A 15,224-nucleotide genomic window follows, 5' to 3' on the forward strand; every position below is an offset into this window, starting at 1 on the left:
ATAAATGTTCCAGAGGGGGGCATGAATCTGACTCCATCCAGAAACCAACGTGTCTTTCATCACTTGGGAGGCAGGACCTGACCCAGCCTGGTTCTCTCGAGAGGGAGGCGTCGTGAACAGACCCGGAAGAGGGGTGAGTGCCCAGCCAGAAGTTCTGTGGCCACAGCCCTGTCATTGTTAACTAGGCCATAATTTGTCCCTTTTGAGCGCTTAGACAACACACACTTTTGTGTTTCAAGACAAAATTTCACAAAAGTCTTTATTTTTCTTGCTACAGAAAAATTCAGAGGCGCTACTATTTCCTTCTCATAATAAAGCAATTCTCAGCAATCAAGTCATATATATTCTTAATGACAAAATGGTTAGTGTTAACCCTATGTAACATGTGATCAGAAAATAATTAAAGACCACGGGGTGGCAACTATCAGAAAAAATACTGGACAGAGGATTACTAATAGAGCAATTTTCAATAGAAAACTAAGCATTTCCCTTGGGAAATAAATTTAATATTTTATTATTAAGCAACTGGGGCAAAAAAGATTAGATTTTCTGTAACTGCGATTGAACGGGATTAGAAAGGCTTCATGGGGATGAAGTTTTTTTGATGGTTTTATGATGACAATTACCACCTCCTAGCTAGTTTAGCTCTCCAAAGAAAATGTTCAATCAAAAGGCTAAATCATACAAAGCACTTAACATTTTCAAACAGTTGCCTAATAACAAACTTTTAAAAGAGATTATCCATAGCAGTAGATTATGTTTATCAAATATTTGAACAAGCCACACTCAGAAACACTACAATGGAGCAGCTTACTGGTTTATGTGGTTCTCTGAAAAAATAGTCAGAAAGAGCTTGGCATACTCAGTGTAAGGCTGACGGTTTACTTGCTGCAAGCCGTGTACCTTGCAGTTACATTCTCCCAGTTGATCACATTCCAAATGGCCTTCAGATAATCAGGCCTGACATTTTTATACTGAAGGTAATAAGCATGCTCCCACACGTCAATCCCCAGCAGGGGGATAAGACCTGTTGGAAAGAAGGAGAAAGAAACGAAAACCATGAGATTCACTCTGAAATGCCGCATCTCGCTTTAACCGTCCTACACACACAGAATTACCCTTGGCCACATTCTCGACCTCTTCTCAGTTTCTTATATATGATATATATAGGAAATCTGCATAAGAATAAATATCCTAAAAGATTTTAAGCTTTACTCTTTGGAAGAAGAAAATGTGATAAATAGGAAAAATAACTGAAACAGACTTGGGAAAAATCAACTAACCACAGTATTTAACAGGTATTCTTAAAATCAACAAATTTATCCAAGAGCCAGTTCTCAGTGGTCCTTACTAGGAGTCTCAAAAAGGGTGTGATTCGTTTGCAGTCGTGGCCATGTGTACGCTAAGTCACTCAGTTGTGTCTGACTCTCTGCGACCCCATGGACTGCAGCCTGCCAGGCTCCTCTGTCCATGGGGATTCTCCCAGCAAGATTACTAGAGTGGGTTGCCATGCCCTCCTCCAGAGGATCTTCCCAACCCAGGGATCAAACTCAGGTCTCCAGCGTGCCTGAGTACCTTCTAAAGCTGCTGTGCATTCGTGGGGGGCTATGAAAAACCTGCTCTGCTCCCCTGGGCTAATGCTAGTCACAGAGAGCACAAAGCATTTATGATGTGTATGTGTGATAATTAATAAAAGTGAGTCACTTTCCTGTACAACAGAAATTAACACAACACTGTAAACCAACTATAGTTCAATAAAATAAATAAATGAAGCAAAGTGTTTATATGCGATATTAATATAAGTTAACAAGGAAAACTGAATAAGACTTAAGGAAAAGATGCACATTTCAGAAATTAAGTAATTTAAATGAAGTGAAATGAAATGAAGTGAAGTCGCTCAGTCGTGTCTGGCTCTTTGTGACCCCATGGACTGTAGCCTGCCAGGCTCCTCTGTCCATGGGATTTTCCAGGCAAGAATACTGGAATGGGTTGCCATTTCCTTCTCCAGTATTCTTGCCTGGAATTAGCTAAATCTACAAAACATTCATTTAAGAAACCTCTCTAGGGACTTCCCTGGAGGTCCAATGGTTAAGAATCCACACTTCCACTGCAGAGGGCATGGGTTTGATTTCTGGTCAGCAAACTAAAATCCCACACCACACAGTACAGCCAAAAAAAAAAAGAAACCTCTCCAATGGTTAAGTCCTCCTCTAAGAAAACAGTCATCAAACAATGTGTCTAAATCCGTCTTGAGGTGTGCCACTAATCATTTATAATTAAGGCAACAAAATTCATACAAGACTTTTCCCATAAATAAACTGCCATGACTTTCATTTATCTTTATTCCTATTGGCTTTCTTCAAGCGGGGAGAAGGCAGTGTTGCTAAGATTCACCAATCACAGCTTTCTGGGTCAGGTACCTGACTCTAGAACACTCAGGGCTCACAAATCTTTGTTCTTCCCAATTCTGTGGCTCCAAAGAGATCGGCTTAGATTCTGGCTAAATCTGGACAGACCTGGGGCAGTGAGTCACGTAAGGAAGTCTCCTGACACGTGCAGAGGAGGAAAATGAGGACGAGACCAACTGCTGACTGATGCGATCACCTTTCATCAGAGTTCCAGCTGACTGCTGGATCCTTAGGCCTACTCCCTAAAGAGCTGCTACTTCCATCTGGCTCAACATGAAAAAGGATTTCGTGAGCCCAGCCTGTAGCTTCGAAGCCCAGTCTCTTCCTGCGCCAAAGCCCTAGGCAAGGCAGACTCTGGAAACCCGAGCTCTGGTCCCAGTTTAGCCACAGGTGCTCAGCAGAGGGGAGGAGAGTCCAAGGTTTGAAGTCAGACCCAGCCTGTGTCTCTTTTCCTCCTTCATGTTGTTTATCTAACCTTAGATTTTTATTCCAGTGCATGTAATTATTCTGTACAAATTATCTATCAAATGAAGCAGAGCTTATGTTTAAAATCTTTTTTGTTAATGTATCTCTAAAATTACATGTGCTAATTTTATAAAATATCAAGGACCTGGAAAGCATTTTTGCTCACACAAGACTCTGGGTATCGGCTCCAAAGATCTGCTCAAAACGTATTCAGGAAGGTTTAAACACTGCTAGTCTTCAATTCACAGTTAATGCTTTATAACAAACCATCTCTCCAGAATAAAGAATTCTAACCTGTTGTTCCTTGCAGGGGATCCTGGTTAGAACAAGCAGCAATCTGCAAGCGTCCCTGCTCCTTATTGAAGCCGAGCCAACCCCAACCGGAGCCTTGGACACCAACAGATACAGCAGTCAACTTTTCCTTAAATTTGGCAAAGGAACCAAAGTCACGTTTGATGGCTTCCAGCAATTCCCCTATTAAAAACAGAAACAAAAAAAAAAGGTTACAAAAACCACCCATGAATGAAGAGATTACAACAACTACAATAAAATATTTTAGTACATATATCAAATATTATTGTCTTATGGCCCAAGACACAACTAGACAACACAGAAAACCCTACGTAACCCAGCGAGCCTACAAAACACAGCGTCACTCCTCCTGACACGACAGTCAGCAGGTCTCAGAATTGTAATTCACGTGTGTGTTACTGAAACATGTTAGAGGGACTTTTTTCACTCACAGTGCTAGTTCCACAAGGAAAGAAAACAGTATTTTCCATTAGCTTTCTTTTTTCCCTTCAACAGAAGATTTTACTTTGAATCCTACCCTACCTACTCTGTCTCAATTTGGGAATTAAATGTTATGGCTGAGATTTGCTTCTCCAAGGCAGCCAAGATCTTTCCTATCTTAATTACTACATCATTTTAAAAAGAGTGATGTTGCCTCTTAAGTGAACGAAGGGTACACTTTAAGGGTTATCACCCTTTTTATTCTGTAGTAATACAGAATACAATTCTAGACTGAGCACATCAACTAAATCAACTAGGCCAAAAATATTACTTATTTTAATGGTCTAAAAGTAATCATCGAGGGACTTCCCTGGTGGTCCAGTGGCTAAGACTCTGTGCTCACAATGCCCCAAGGCCAAGGTTTGCTGCCTGGCAGGGAACTAGATCCCACATGCCACAACTAAGACCCGGCACGGCCGAAAAAATAAATATTCAATTTCTTTTTAATTTTTAAAGTAATCATCTATTATAAGCACAAGTGATGAGATAAAGGGGCATGGATAACACAAAAATGGCAGAGTGCCAAAACCTGCTGGATGAACATAGGTGTACGTTCACATACGAACACAGATATTCTGGTAACTCTCAACACCTCAGAAGTATTAAGTCACGGTCTGAAGATCTACCTCAGAAAAAAATTCTCCAGCTCCCTATACTTACTCCTCCAGTCATCTTTACTTTCAAATGAAATTTCTTATTTCAAATGCATAAGGTGCCTTCTAGAATATGATTAAAAATGCCTCAGAAACTAAAGGTAGATGCCAGAAGACCAGAGACAAAGGTGGAGAGCTCTGTTTATGCCCCATACCTTCCCTGGGATGGGAAGGATAAAGTTACAGGACTCCACGCACCATACAGGAAGTCAAGTGAACAAGCAGAGCAAACAAGCCCAGCAGCTCTGGACTCCTTGGTTACCTGCAACTGTCCTGGCAAACCTATTCTTCTGGGACAATTTACTTTTTTATCAGTTAGAAAGAGTAGTAAAATAATAGCAAAAGGCACTATTCTATAATGACATAATTTTTAAAACAACTCTATAATTATCCCCATATCATACAGATGAAGAAAAGTAAGATATGGAATGGTTAACATCTTATCCCAGGGCCTAGAGCCAGTAAATGAAAATTCATCTTTCCTAAAAACTCAGTCTTCCCCTGATGCACAGTGCATTCTGACCAGGAGACACCACTACATGTGGTATTATGTGTGTGCGTGTGTGCATAATTCCCTGGATGTATTCTGCACTCTCGCACGTGCCCCTCTGAAAGTTACAACTCTGCCGTACTCTCTGCTGTGAGATGCCATCATGATACCTCAGGGAGAATGAAGGTAACTTAAGAAAATCAAGTCATTCCTACTGTGCACAAAATGAAGCCAAGATTGCCCCAGTTTAAACCAACCTTTGGGTTCTCCACCACCGTTAGGGCTCAGATTTGTCCAGAAGATGCTGTGATTGATGTGGCCCCCACCGTTGAACTTTAACGCAGGCTGCAGAGCTACCTGAGCTGTAACATCACCTGAAAGGTTAAAATACGAACATATTTTCTTTAAATTCTTGCTCTTTATGGCAACCCACTCCAGTATTCCTGCCTGGAGAATCCCATGGACAAAGGAGCCTGGTGGGCTACAATCCATGGGGTCGCAAAGTCGGACATGACTGAGTGACAGAACAACTGGTCCCAAAACTTCACCATTTCAGTATTTTACCAAAAAAAACCCAAAAAGCCTTCCCCAAATTATGTGTCCCAGTGAATTTTCAGTTCAATCAATAACGTGGCAAACAGCTAGTGGCCAAGAGTGGCAAAGCTAGTAGAAAATTCACTCCTGGGCTTCAAAGAACTCGGTTTTCTCAAACAGAAAAGATTTCAGTAAATGACCTAACAAAGAAAATAGTGGAGTGCTATAAAATAGATGGTTCCATATACAGGCTATATGGAAAATGTTCAACTCTCATGCTCTAGATAGACAACCACCTACTAGCGTGGTTATACTACCAAAAAACTCAACTTACTCAAAACTGAACCGCTGACCTTCAACCTCAAACTCTTTTGTCCAAAGGCCTCCCCCATCTCAGTGAGTGCCAGGTGTTTGCTCAGGGCATTTCTGATGACACGGTGATTTGTAACTCCTTTCCTCTCACAGCCCTCATCCAACCCAGCAGCAAAGCCAGAGAACATCCAGAACCTCATCCCTTCCTCCAACCTCCGTGTCCCCATCTCCCACTGTCTCCTGCTTCCACACCCGCCCTATGGTCTATTCTCAACACAGCGGTCAGAGGGCTTCTCTAAACCTCAAACTGGTCATGGCACAGCTGGGGTCAAACCCCTCTGCAGGCTGCTCTTCTCAGAGTGAACCCCAAGTCCTTACAATTGCTACAGGGGTGCGTGTCACAGAGCCCTCTGCATCTCCCTGCTGGCCCAGCTCAGGCCACAGCGGCCTCTCCCGGCACTTAGATAGCCGGCCTGGCATGCGGCCAGCTTAGGGCTTCCACTGACCGCTGCAGCCTTTGCTGGAACACTCTTCCTGACAACCTCCGGGTTCACCCCCCATTCCCTCTCAAGTCTCCACTGAAGCATCAACCACATCAGAAGGCTTCTCTAACCACAATATTAAATGGGAATGCCCACCCGCCTCCAGACCACTTCCCCTACTCTGCTTTCCTCGATAGGACTTCAGCCCAACACACTGCACATTTTCTTATTCACGTCTCTCCATGGAAGGAGCGCCCCAGCGAAGAAATGGACTTCCGTGCACTGCTGTGTCTCTGAGGCTCAACATATCGCCTTACAACATAGCAGGCACTCACGATACTACATGGAGTTTCTACAGAAAAAGAACTCTGACCTCTGTACTTTAAAAATAATGGCATACTTGCAGCTGTTTTTTCTACCTTGCCAAACATGGAGGCAGAATAAGATATTTTTTTCTACGCCTTGAAGAAGGTACAGACTAACAAAACTATTAGGAAAGATGGGAATTTCCTTATTCAGTACTAAGTTCCTATGACTCACAAGATCCCAAAGTGAAGAACACACAACCAAGCAGAACTCTGCCCTTGGGGAGCTTACGTAACAAAAGAAGTTTTCTATTTCTGTTGTTAGGGTGCATGCTAAGAACATACATAAGAAATGGTGCTAAAAAAAAAAAAAGAAAAAGAAATGGTGCTGTCTGAAACAATAAAGCCTCCAGTTTTTAGCAGTTCAGAAAGAAGGCCAATGATATCTAAACACACAGATAATCTTTTGAGAGTTCTCTTGAAGATACCAACTTTTGTTGCTATGCTTACAAAATAATTTCCTGACAGATCAGTGTTTCCCTTACTAATTTTTCTTGGAGGATCACTCTAAAAATAAATACAGAATTTATATTGTTTTTTTAACGCCAACAGTAACTATTTCTAATGGAAAAGAAACTTACTTACTGAGAATTAGTTTCATTACAATCTCCTAAAGTTTACATAAACATTTTTTAAATTTTAATAGAAATTTGGGGGGATTAATGTCTGCTTTTAAGAACATTTTCCTGAAGCTCAACGTTTTCTTTGGCTTCACAGTAGTTCTTTTTCCCTCTGTTGAATACAATAAAAGTCAAGTATATACATTTGTTTGAAAAATATTTATGATACTCACCTCTGATAAAATTGACGATGTTCTTTTCCTTACACCTTTTTTCCCAAATTTTCAAACATGAAAATGTAACTCCTTAATGGTTTTTAAAATATAATTGTTTAAATAAACAAAAGTGCCACTGATACTTATAGGCAACACAGTAGAATATATTGTGATAAAGTAAAGCTTTTTTCCCAGGGCCTTTCATTAAATAAGCAAAGCTTCTATTGCACAAGGACTGACATTTAAGATGTTTTTAAAATATCGAAGAGGCATTCATAGGTGTCATGTGTTGTCTTGCAGTTAATAAGTTTCACAACTGGGATTTACCCCAGCCTCTCCCCATTACCACATTCTTCCCGAAGTTGTTTTTTCCCTAAATCATAGAACCTCTTCCCGTACTCAGAACCTTTTTCTTTCCTCAGACCATCCCTTTGATGGTCACAAGTGAATCTTCCAGAATGTGGTAACTTCCTCTTCTTTTTGTTTACCTAATAACCTCACACACGACCAGACTGAAATGCTGCCTTTTTCCACTAGATGTCCCCAGTCAACAAGCAGTCACTGCCTAAAATGCAATCAACCAGTTCCTCAGGACTGAAATTCAATTCGCAGATATATGAAATCTAGAAAACTGGTACTGATGAACCATGGGCAGGGCAAGAATAGAGACGCAGATGGAGAGAAGGAAGGGACTCCTGGACAGGGCGGGTGGGAAGGAGATGGGGGTAGGAATTGAGAGAGTAGCACTGAGGTACATTACCACAGGTGAAATAGCTAGCTAGTGGGAAGCTCCCTATATAGCACAAGGAGCTCAGCTGGGTGCTCCGTGATGACCTACAGGGGTGGGTTGGGGGCAGGCTCAAGAGGGAGGGAATATAGGTATACCTATAGCCGATTCATGGAGAAGGAAATGGCAACCCACTCCAGTATTCTTGCCTGGGGAATCCCATGGACAGAGGAGCCTGGCGGGTTCATGGGGTCGCAAAGACTAGGACACGACGGCGCGACTAACGACAACATAGCTGATTCATGTCCTTGTACAGCAGAAATTAACACAACATTGTAAAGCAATTATACTCCAAATTAAAATAAATGGGGAAAAATTTTAGGAAAAAAAAATACACTTTTAACTGTGTTGCTTCAGCCACACGTACAGCCTGGAAACAACGGTTTCCCTCATGCAAAAATGTAATAACTATTCTGTATAGAAACGTTAAGACATCTTTTTCCCATAGACGGCCCCAGACGCAAAACACAAAGTTCACACACTACGGGTTGTCAACTGAGCTCCTCTAAAAAAGAAAAACACCAACTCCGTATTATATTTTCACTCAATTCAAAAGAGTGGCATATAAAAGAAAATAAAGAGTGGCATACAAATGCAAGCCTGGGTTCCCCCATGAAACGGCTGTTCTCCCTGTGAATTCCGCCCCCAGGTCCACGCGCGAGCGCGCGCATTGGTTCTGCCCGGCGCCGGGGGGCACTGGTCTTTACCAGGCACGCCTCGCCGCGTAGCGCCCCGCCACCCGCTTCCCAGAGCCCGGCCGCCCGGCACCCACCCTTCTCCAGCGCCTCCCGGTACTTCTCCTCGGCGACGTTGAGGTTGTTCACGTAGGCCGCGTGGTGCTTGCTGTGGTGCAGCTGCATGATCTGCGCGTTGATGTGAGGCTCCAGGGCGCCGTAGTCATACGGCAGGTCGGGGAGGCTGTGCTTCTGCCGGGAGCCCAGCGCGCCCAGGGCCGGCACCAGTCTCCTGCTCGTGCTGCAGAGAAAGAACACCCGGCGCGATCGGGCCCCGCGCGCAGCCACCTTTCCCCCGCGAGCGCGCCTCCGCAGCCCCGCGAGTGGACCCGCGCGCCAGGAAGGAGGAGGTCGGGGTTGGGGGGCGGGGGGCGCCTTCGGACAGTCGGCCCGCCGCCCGTCCAGTCTCCAGCCTGAAACTCAAGCTGTGGTCCAGCGGACCCGGCTGCACCTGGACGCGCTCGGCCCACCACCTGCCCGCAGGCCGGTGCCCCGGACCCCGAAGGTGCTCCGGAACCCGCGGGGCCGGCGCGAGCGGGCCGGTGGGGGGCAGCGGCGCCAACCCACCGAGGCCCCCGCCGGGATCGCGACCGACCGCCGCGCCCGTCGTCCGGAGCCTCACCTGCACGCCGCCCGAGACAACATGGTGGACGCCGCCCGTGGGCCTCTCGGAGATCGAGTCGCCTCGCCGCGCTGACCTGCGACGATGCGTTGGTGTCCCGGGCTGCGCCGCAAGGACACCGCCGCCGCGGCCCCGCCCCCTGCGCCCGCCGCGGCCCCGCCCCCTGCGCCCGCCGCGGCCCCGCCCCCCGAGCTCGCCGCGGCTCCGCCCCCCGTGCCCGCCGCGGCCCCGGCCCCCGCCGCGCCCCGCGGCCCCGCCCTCCTGCGCGCGCCGCTCCCAACTCGCTGGAAGTGGGGTGCGGGGCCCTGGGGTCGGCCCCGCCTGCGCTCCCGGCCCAGCGCACGCGAGAAAGAGAGGCCATGCAGTCTCTCCGGCGGATGCGCGAGCCGCGGGGCCCCCCACTGCGACTGCGCGTCGCCAAAGGGAGGGCCGCTGTTTTCCACCCCCCAACCCCGGCTCCCCGACAGAGATGGTACGGCTCTGGGCTCCGCCCCGTGAAGGCACCGCCCGGCGCGGCCCGCGGGTGGGGGACCCAGCCCCCACTGGCTTGCCGGGGAATTGCCGGCGGCTGCGTTCCCGCTTCTTCCCGGACGCGGCCGGGGTGGGGTGGGGTCCGGATGGGGTTAGCCTCGGGGTCCCGGTCCCCCCCCGCCCCCAGCCCAGAGGAAAGACTCGTGTTTCTGGGAGCCGCATCGGAGCGCAGCAGGGAGCCGAAGCGGTCTCGCAGGAAAGAGCCCTGGTCCTGGGACGGTGTAGGGCCGGTGCCTCTCCAACCACTGTGAGCGTCTTTCCGAGTGAACCGACCTTGGGACCTCCGCCAGACCTGATAATAGAGTTACCGTGCACCCGCCACGTGCCAGGGACTGCGCTGCAGAGTTTACATACATTTACCTTTGTTTCACCCCGAGGATAGGCATCATTGATTCCCGCTTAATGAACCAGTTGCCCCGGTCACACCGTTAATAAGTGAAAGGTCAGGATTAGAACCCAAAGTTCATGCTTTGATTACCAGGCCTTAGCAGTAAAGTCTTGAGTGCTTGCTGGGAGAATATAAAAGAAGTAATATAAAAAAAGTACAACAGAGGAGTCTTTCCTGCAGTGTCCTATTTCTAATGAGCTGTTAAGTATCAGGTACTTTGTCAACAACTGGGGGAAAAAAAAATCCTGAATTCTGTAAAGAAATTAGAAAGTTTTACACTGTTATTGGCCTGAGTTGGGCCTTTCCTGAATAGAATAATATAGTAATAAACAGACAGATAATACGTGCTGAATAGTGTTTTAGTTACTTTCCTCCACCCCCTTCACAATTCCCACCCCACCTCTGTGCCAAGGATGACTAGGGAAACCAAAAGGGGAACCACTGAGCCCGGCTTCACAGAAAGGGTAGGGCTTGCTGGCAGTCAAGGTGAATGTAAGGGCATGCTACCAGATGGAGGAAATACAAGTTGGAACCAGGTAATGGATGTCCTTAAAATTCAAACATGTAATTGGTAACAGGAAACTGAAATGCATTTCAGCTGACATGAGGCATATTTAAAGTAGTTTTCCAGGCAAGGGAGTCTGCCATTGATTTAAGGGGCAGGCTAGTTAAAAAGCTGTTGTATAAATTCTAGCATGGGATACTAAGAGCTGGTTTTAGGGTACTGGCTATGGGAACTGGAATAAAAGCATTTGGAAGAATGAAATAACAGAATTCAGTGACAGTTCAGTCGCTAATAAAAAGGCTTGTTCTAGTGAGAACAAAATATCACTATAAGGAGGTTGACCCCAGTCAGGCCAAATCGATGTACTTCTTTTTTGTATAAGTGATACTTTGATATTTAAATTGAATTCCCACCCCACCCCCTCAGCAGGACATGCCCTTTTGAGCAAGCAACAAAGGCTGGGGTGTGGGGAAGTGAGATTAGTGTCTCTAACATCATATCTGCCATCAGCTACATCCTTCCAGAAGACATCCCAACTACGAGAGAGACCAGAATTGAGACCAGGGCTTGGGGGCTGCAGGAGGTAATGAAAATGTCTTACATCCAGTAAATGGGCCTCTTTTTCTTTTATAGTTGACCATTGTCAGTTCAGTTCAGTTCAGTGGCTCAGCCCTGTCCAACTCCTTGCGACCCCATGGACTGCAGCACACCAGGCCTCCCTGTCCATCACCAACTCCCAGAGCTTGCTCAAACTCATATCTATCCAGTCGGTGATGCCATCCAACCATCTCATCCTCTGTCATCCCCTTCTCCTCCTTCCTTCAATCTTTCCCAGCATCAGGGTCTTTTCCAATGAGTCAGTTCTTCGCATCAGGTGGCCAAAGTATTGGAGTTTCAGCTTCAGCATCAGTCCTTCCAATGAATATTCAGGACAGGTCTCCTTTAGGATTGACTGGTTGGATCTCCTTGTGATCCAAGGGACTCTCAAGAGTCTTCTCCAACACCACAGTTCAAAAGCATCAATTCTTCGGCGCTCAGTTTTCTTTATAGTCCAATTCTCACATCCACACATGACTACTGGAAAAACCATAGCCTTGACTAGATGGACCTTTGTTGGCAAAGTAATGTCTCTGCTTTTTAATATGCCATCTAGGTTGGTCATAGCTTTTCTTCCAAGGAGCAAGTGTCTTTTAATTTCACGGCTGCAATCACCACTATAAGACGTACTCATTCAGCTGACCCAAGGAGTTAGATTACAGTTGACTGGAGTCTGTCCCAAATTCCTCCAGTCAGCTCAGGATGTCATCTGCCACATCAGGGCACCATAACTGTGGATTTCCCATCAACAAACTTCCCGAGACTACTTCACAGACATCTCAGACCCACCAGAATCTAGATCAACATATTGGCTGTAGAAGGAAAAATGTAGGTTGAGATGAAATCCTTTGGAGTCAGTTATTAAACAGATCCAGCCACAGTGTCTCAAACCCAGAAGTGTGCATTCCCTCCTGTAAAAGAGATCTGGAGTGGGTAGTCCAGGGCTGGGATGACATTGCCATGAAGTCCTCAAGGAACAAGGTTCCTCTCTCCTCAGAGTTGCCTCATGATCCATGATAGCTTCTAGAGCACCAGCCATCTCACCCCCTCTCCATGAAGAGGGAAGGACAAAAGGTTGACCCCAGCTGTCTCCTTTCGAGGATTCTCCATGGTAGATTCACCCGACAAATTCCAGCCGGACAAATTCCAATCAGAATTTCGGTAGAAGGCTGCACCTAACTATAGAGGAGGCTGGGAAACATTCATTTAGCGATGGCCATTCCCAGTGTTAAAAAATGTAGAATTCCTTAACAACAGGGAAAATGAATAACGGATTGGAATTAACAGTCTGCCACATATCCTTCTACAAGATATATTTTCACATGCTTAGTAATGAACTCAGACCATTTATGGAATGACTCTAGCTACATTCTCTCCTTTTTCTCTCTCACTCTTCCTCTTCACCCCTCATATCACAAACCTTACCCAGGCAGGAATCTCAGTGAGAATTGCTCCACCAACTTTCCCTTTTGCATAACTGAGATTGCTAACAGGATCAAGTTGTTGTTTTATTGTTGTTTAGTCGCTCAGTCGTGTCCGACTCTTTGTGCCCCATGGCCTGTAGCCCACCAAGCTCCTCTGTCCCTGGGATTCTCCAGGCAAGAATACTGGAGTGGGTTGCCATTTCCTTCTCCAGGAATAGGACCAAGAGTAGTACTTAAATTGCTGAAATGAAATCAGTGATCTAGGCAAAGAGAGAAAATGATGGGAAAGATAGAATAGCATTAACAAAGGCTTCAAAGTGAGCTCCCCACCCCACAACATCAGGCTAATTATAACTAAATTGCATCCTCCAAGAATGCATTAACTCCTAGAAAGGAAAGGGGAAGGTTGGCTCAGAACAGAAGTGTTTTATTGAACAAGACAGGTAGTCAGAGACCCCAGTTCAATTCCTGGGTCAGGAAGATCCCCTGGAGAAGGGATAGGCTACCCACTCCAGTATTCTTGGGCTTCCCTTGTGGCTCAGCTGGTAAAGAATCTGCCTGCAATGCAGGAGACCTGGGTTCAATCCCTAGGTTGGGAATGTCTCCTGAAGAAGGGAGAGGCTACCCACTCCAGTGTGCTGGCCTGGAGAATTCTGTGAACTGTATAGTCCATGGGGTCCCAAAGAGTCAGACACAACTGAGCAACTTACACTTTTGGGCTTCCCTGGTGGCTCAGATGATAAAGCATCCACCTGCAATGCAGGAGACCTGGATTTGATCCCTGCGTCAAGAAGATCCCCTGGAGAAGGGAATGGCAACCCACTCCAGTATTCTTGCCTGGGAAATCCCATGTAGAGAGGAGCCTGGTGGGCCACAGTCCATAGGGTCATAAAGAGTCGGACACGACTGAGCAACCAACATAAAGGGAGAAAGGAAATGACGTAATTGAGCAGATCCTCAGTTCTGGTACCGTCAGACCCTGTTCTGGTGCTGGGTCTGATGCTCCACATCCTCTCTTAATTCACAGCATCTCTGTAAAGTGGCTTATTATTTCTCTTTTGCACAAAGGTAGTAAGTAACTTCAGCTTCCCTGGTGGCTCAGTGGTAAAGACTCTGCCTGCAATACAGGAGACCCAGGTTCAATCCCTGGGTTGGGAAGATCCCCTGGAGGAGGGCATGGCAACCCAGTCTAGTAGTCGTGCCTGGAGAATCGCCATGGACAGAGGAGCCTGGTGGGCTACACAGTCCATAGCGTCACACAGGGTCAGACACGAGTGAAGCCACTTAGCACACACACACAGTAAGTGACTTGACCAAGGTCACACAGAGCCAGCAGATAGCAGAGCCCGGCTTTGAATGTACTGCTCTCCCTGTTAACCCTCACATCACTGTGCCTTAAAACAGCCGCCACGCCCCCTGCCCGCCACATTCCTTGCACCCAGTAAAACTGAACTCAACCCTCTTTTGTTTGTAGTTCACGGTTTGAAACTTGCCCCTCCTAAGCTGTGTCCCAGCTTATTCCTGTCTTCTCAACTCCCGATTGACCTCTAACCTCTTCTCTTGCATATGATTCAGGTCCTAGCTCTTGAACCCGAAGCTTGAACTGGTCCTCTGTTCTCCCTTGGCTCATTTGCCCCTTCGATCACATTTGCTCCTTAGCCTCAGTGAAGACCCAGCTTCCTGGAGCTTCCCTTGACCCTGGACCACCTGGCTGACTTTCTTACCCTTGTCTATGGAGAGAATTAGACTCACTGGCCATGAACCTGGGAAACCAGAACAGAATGGGGGAAGGGTGAAGAGAAAAGTGGTCCCATATTTAGAATCCAGGTGATGCCTCCGTAAGATCCCTCTGTAAAAACTAGGCAACATCTGCCCCTTTAGGGGAATCAACAATCCACCATCATCACCACTCCCGGTGTGTACTCCAGAGAAACAGGACTACTGAGATGTGTATATGCAGAGAGAAAGAGATGTATTATAAGGAATTGGGTCAAGTGATTATGGAGGCTGGATATCCAAAGTCTATAGTGTGAACTGGCAAGCTTGAGACCCAAGCAAGCCAGTGGTGCAGTTCCAGTGTGAAAGCAACCTGAGAGAGGATTCCCTCTCACTTAAGGGAAGTCAGTTTTTGTTTTATTTAGGCCTTCAACTGACTGGATGAGGCCCACCCACATTATAGAGGACAATTTGCTTTACCCAGAAATTCACCAACTTAATGTTAATCTCATCCAAAACATCCTCTAGGTTAACACCTAAAACTAACCACCACACAGGTAAAACACAGGGGAGGTTTGTTAGTCATTACACCACAGAATTCCAGTTAACAGCCCAGGATTTATCATGGAGTGAGGCTGAATTCA

The 15,224-nt window shown here is 46.4% G+C and overlaps 1 protein-coding gene across 1 annotated transcript; it reads right to left on the bottom strand.

Moving 5' to 3' along the window:
• Window positions 1-232: 232 nt before the first annotated feature.
• On the bottom strand, window positions 233-9,580 carry SOD2 (superoxide dismutase 2). The gene is made up of 5 exons (XM_043457080.1): window positions 9,420-9,580; window positions 8,836-9,038; window positions 5,066-5,182; window positions 3,168-3,347; window positions 233-1,027 (listed from the first exon to the last, which is right to left on the bottom strand). The coding sequence occupies exons 1-5, from the start codon at window positions 9,440-9,442 to the stop codon at window positions 882-884; spliced, it is 669 nt and encodes a 222-aa protein (XP_043313015.1). The 5' UTR covers window positions 9,443-9,580; the 3' UTR covers window positions 233-881.
• Window positions 9,581-15,224: the final 5,644 nt, after the last annotated feature.

This window comes from Cervus canadensis, chromosome 33 (assembly GCF_019320065.1).
Source record: "Cervus canadensis isolate Bull #8, Minnesota chromosome 33, ASM1932006v1, whole genome shotgun sequence".
NCBI classification, from domain to species: domain Eukaryota; kingdom Metazoa; phylum Chordata; class Mammalia; order Artiodactyla; family Cervidae; genus Cervus; species Cervus canadensis.

Bases quoted from the DNA above. Each gene is read 5' to 3' on its own strand.
- SOD2 (XM_043457080.1), bottom strand. From the start codon at position 9,442: ATGTTGTCTCGGGCGGCGTGCAG. The intron at 5,183-8,835 runs GTGGGTGCCGGG...TTAACCTTTCAG, and splicing joins CCGGGAGGCGCTGGAGAAGG to GTGATGTTACAGCTCAGGTA. The intron at 3,348-5,065 runs GTTGGTTTAAAC...TGTTTTTAATAG, and splicing joins CGGTGGTGGAGAACCCAAAG to GGGAATTGCTGGAAGCCATC.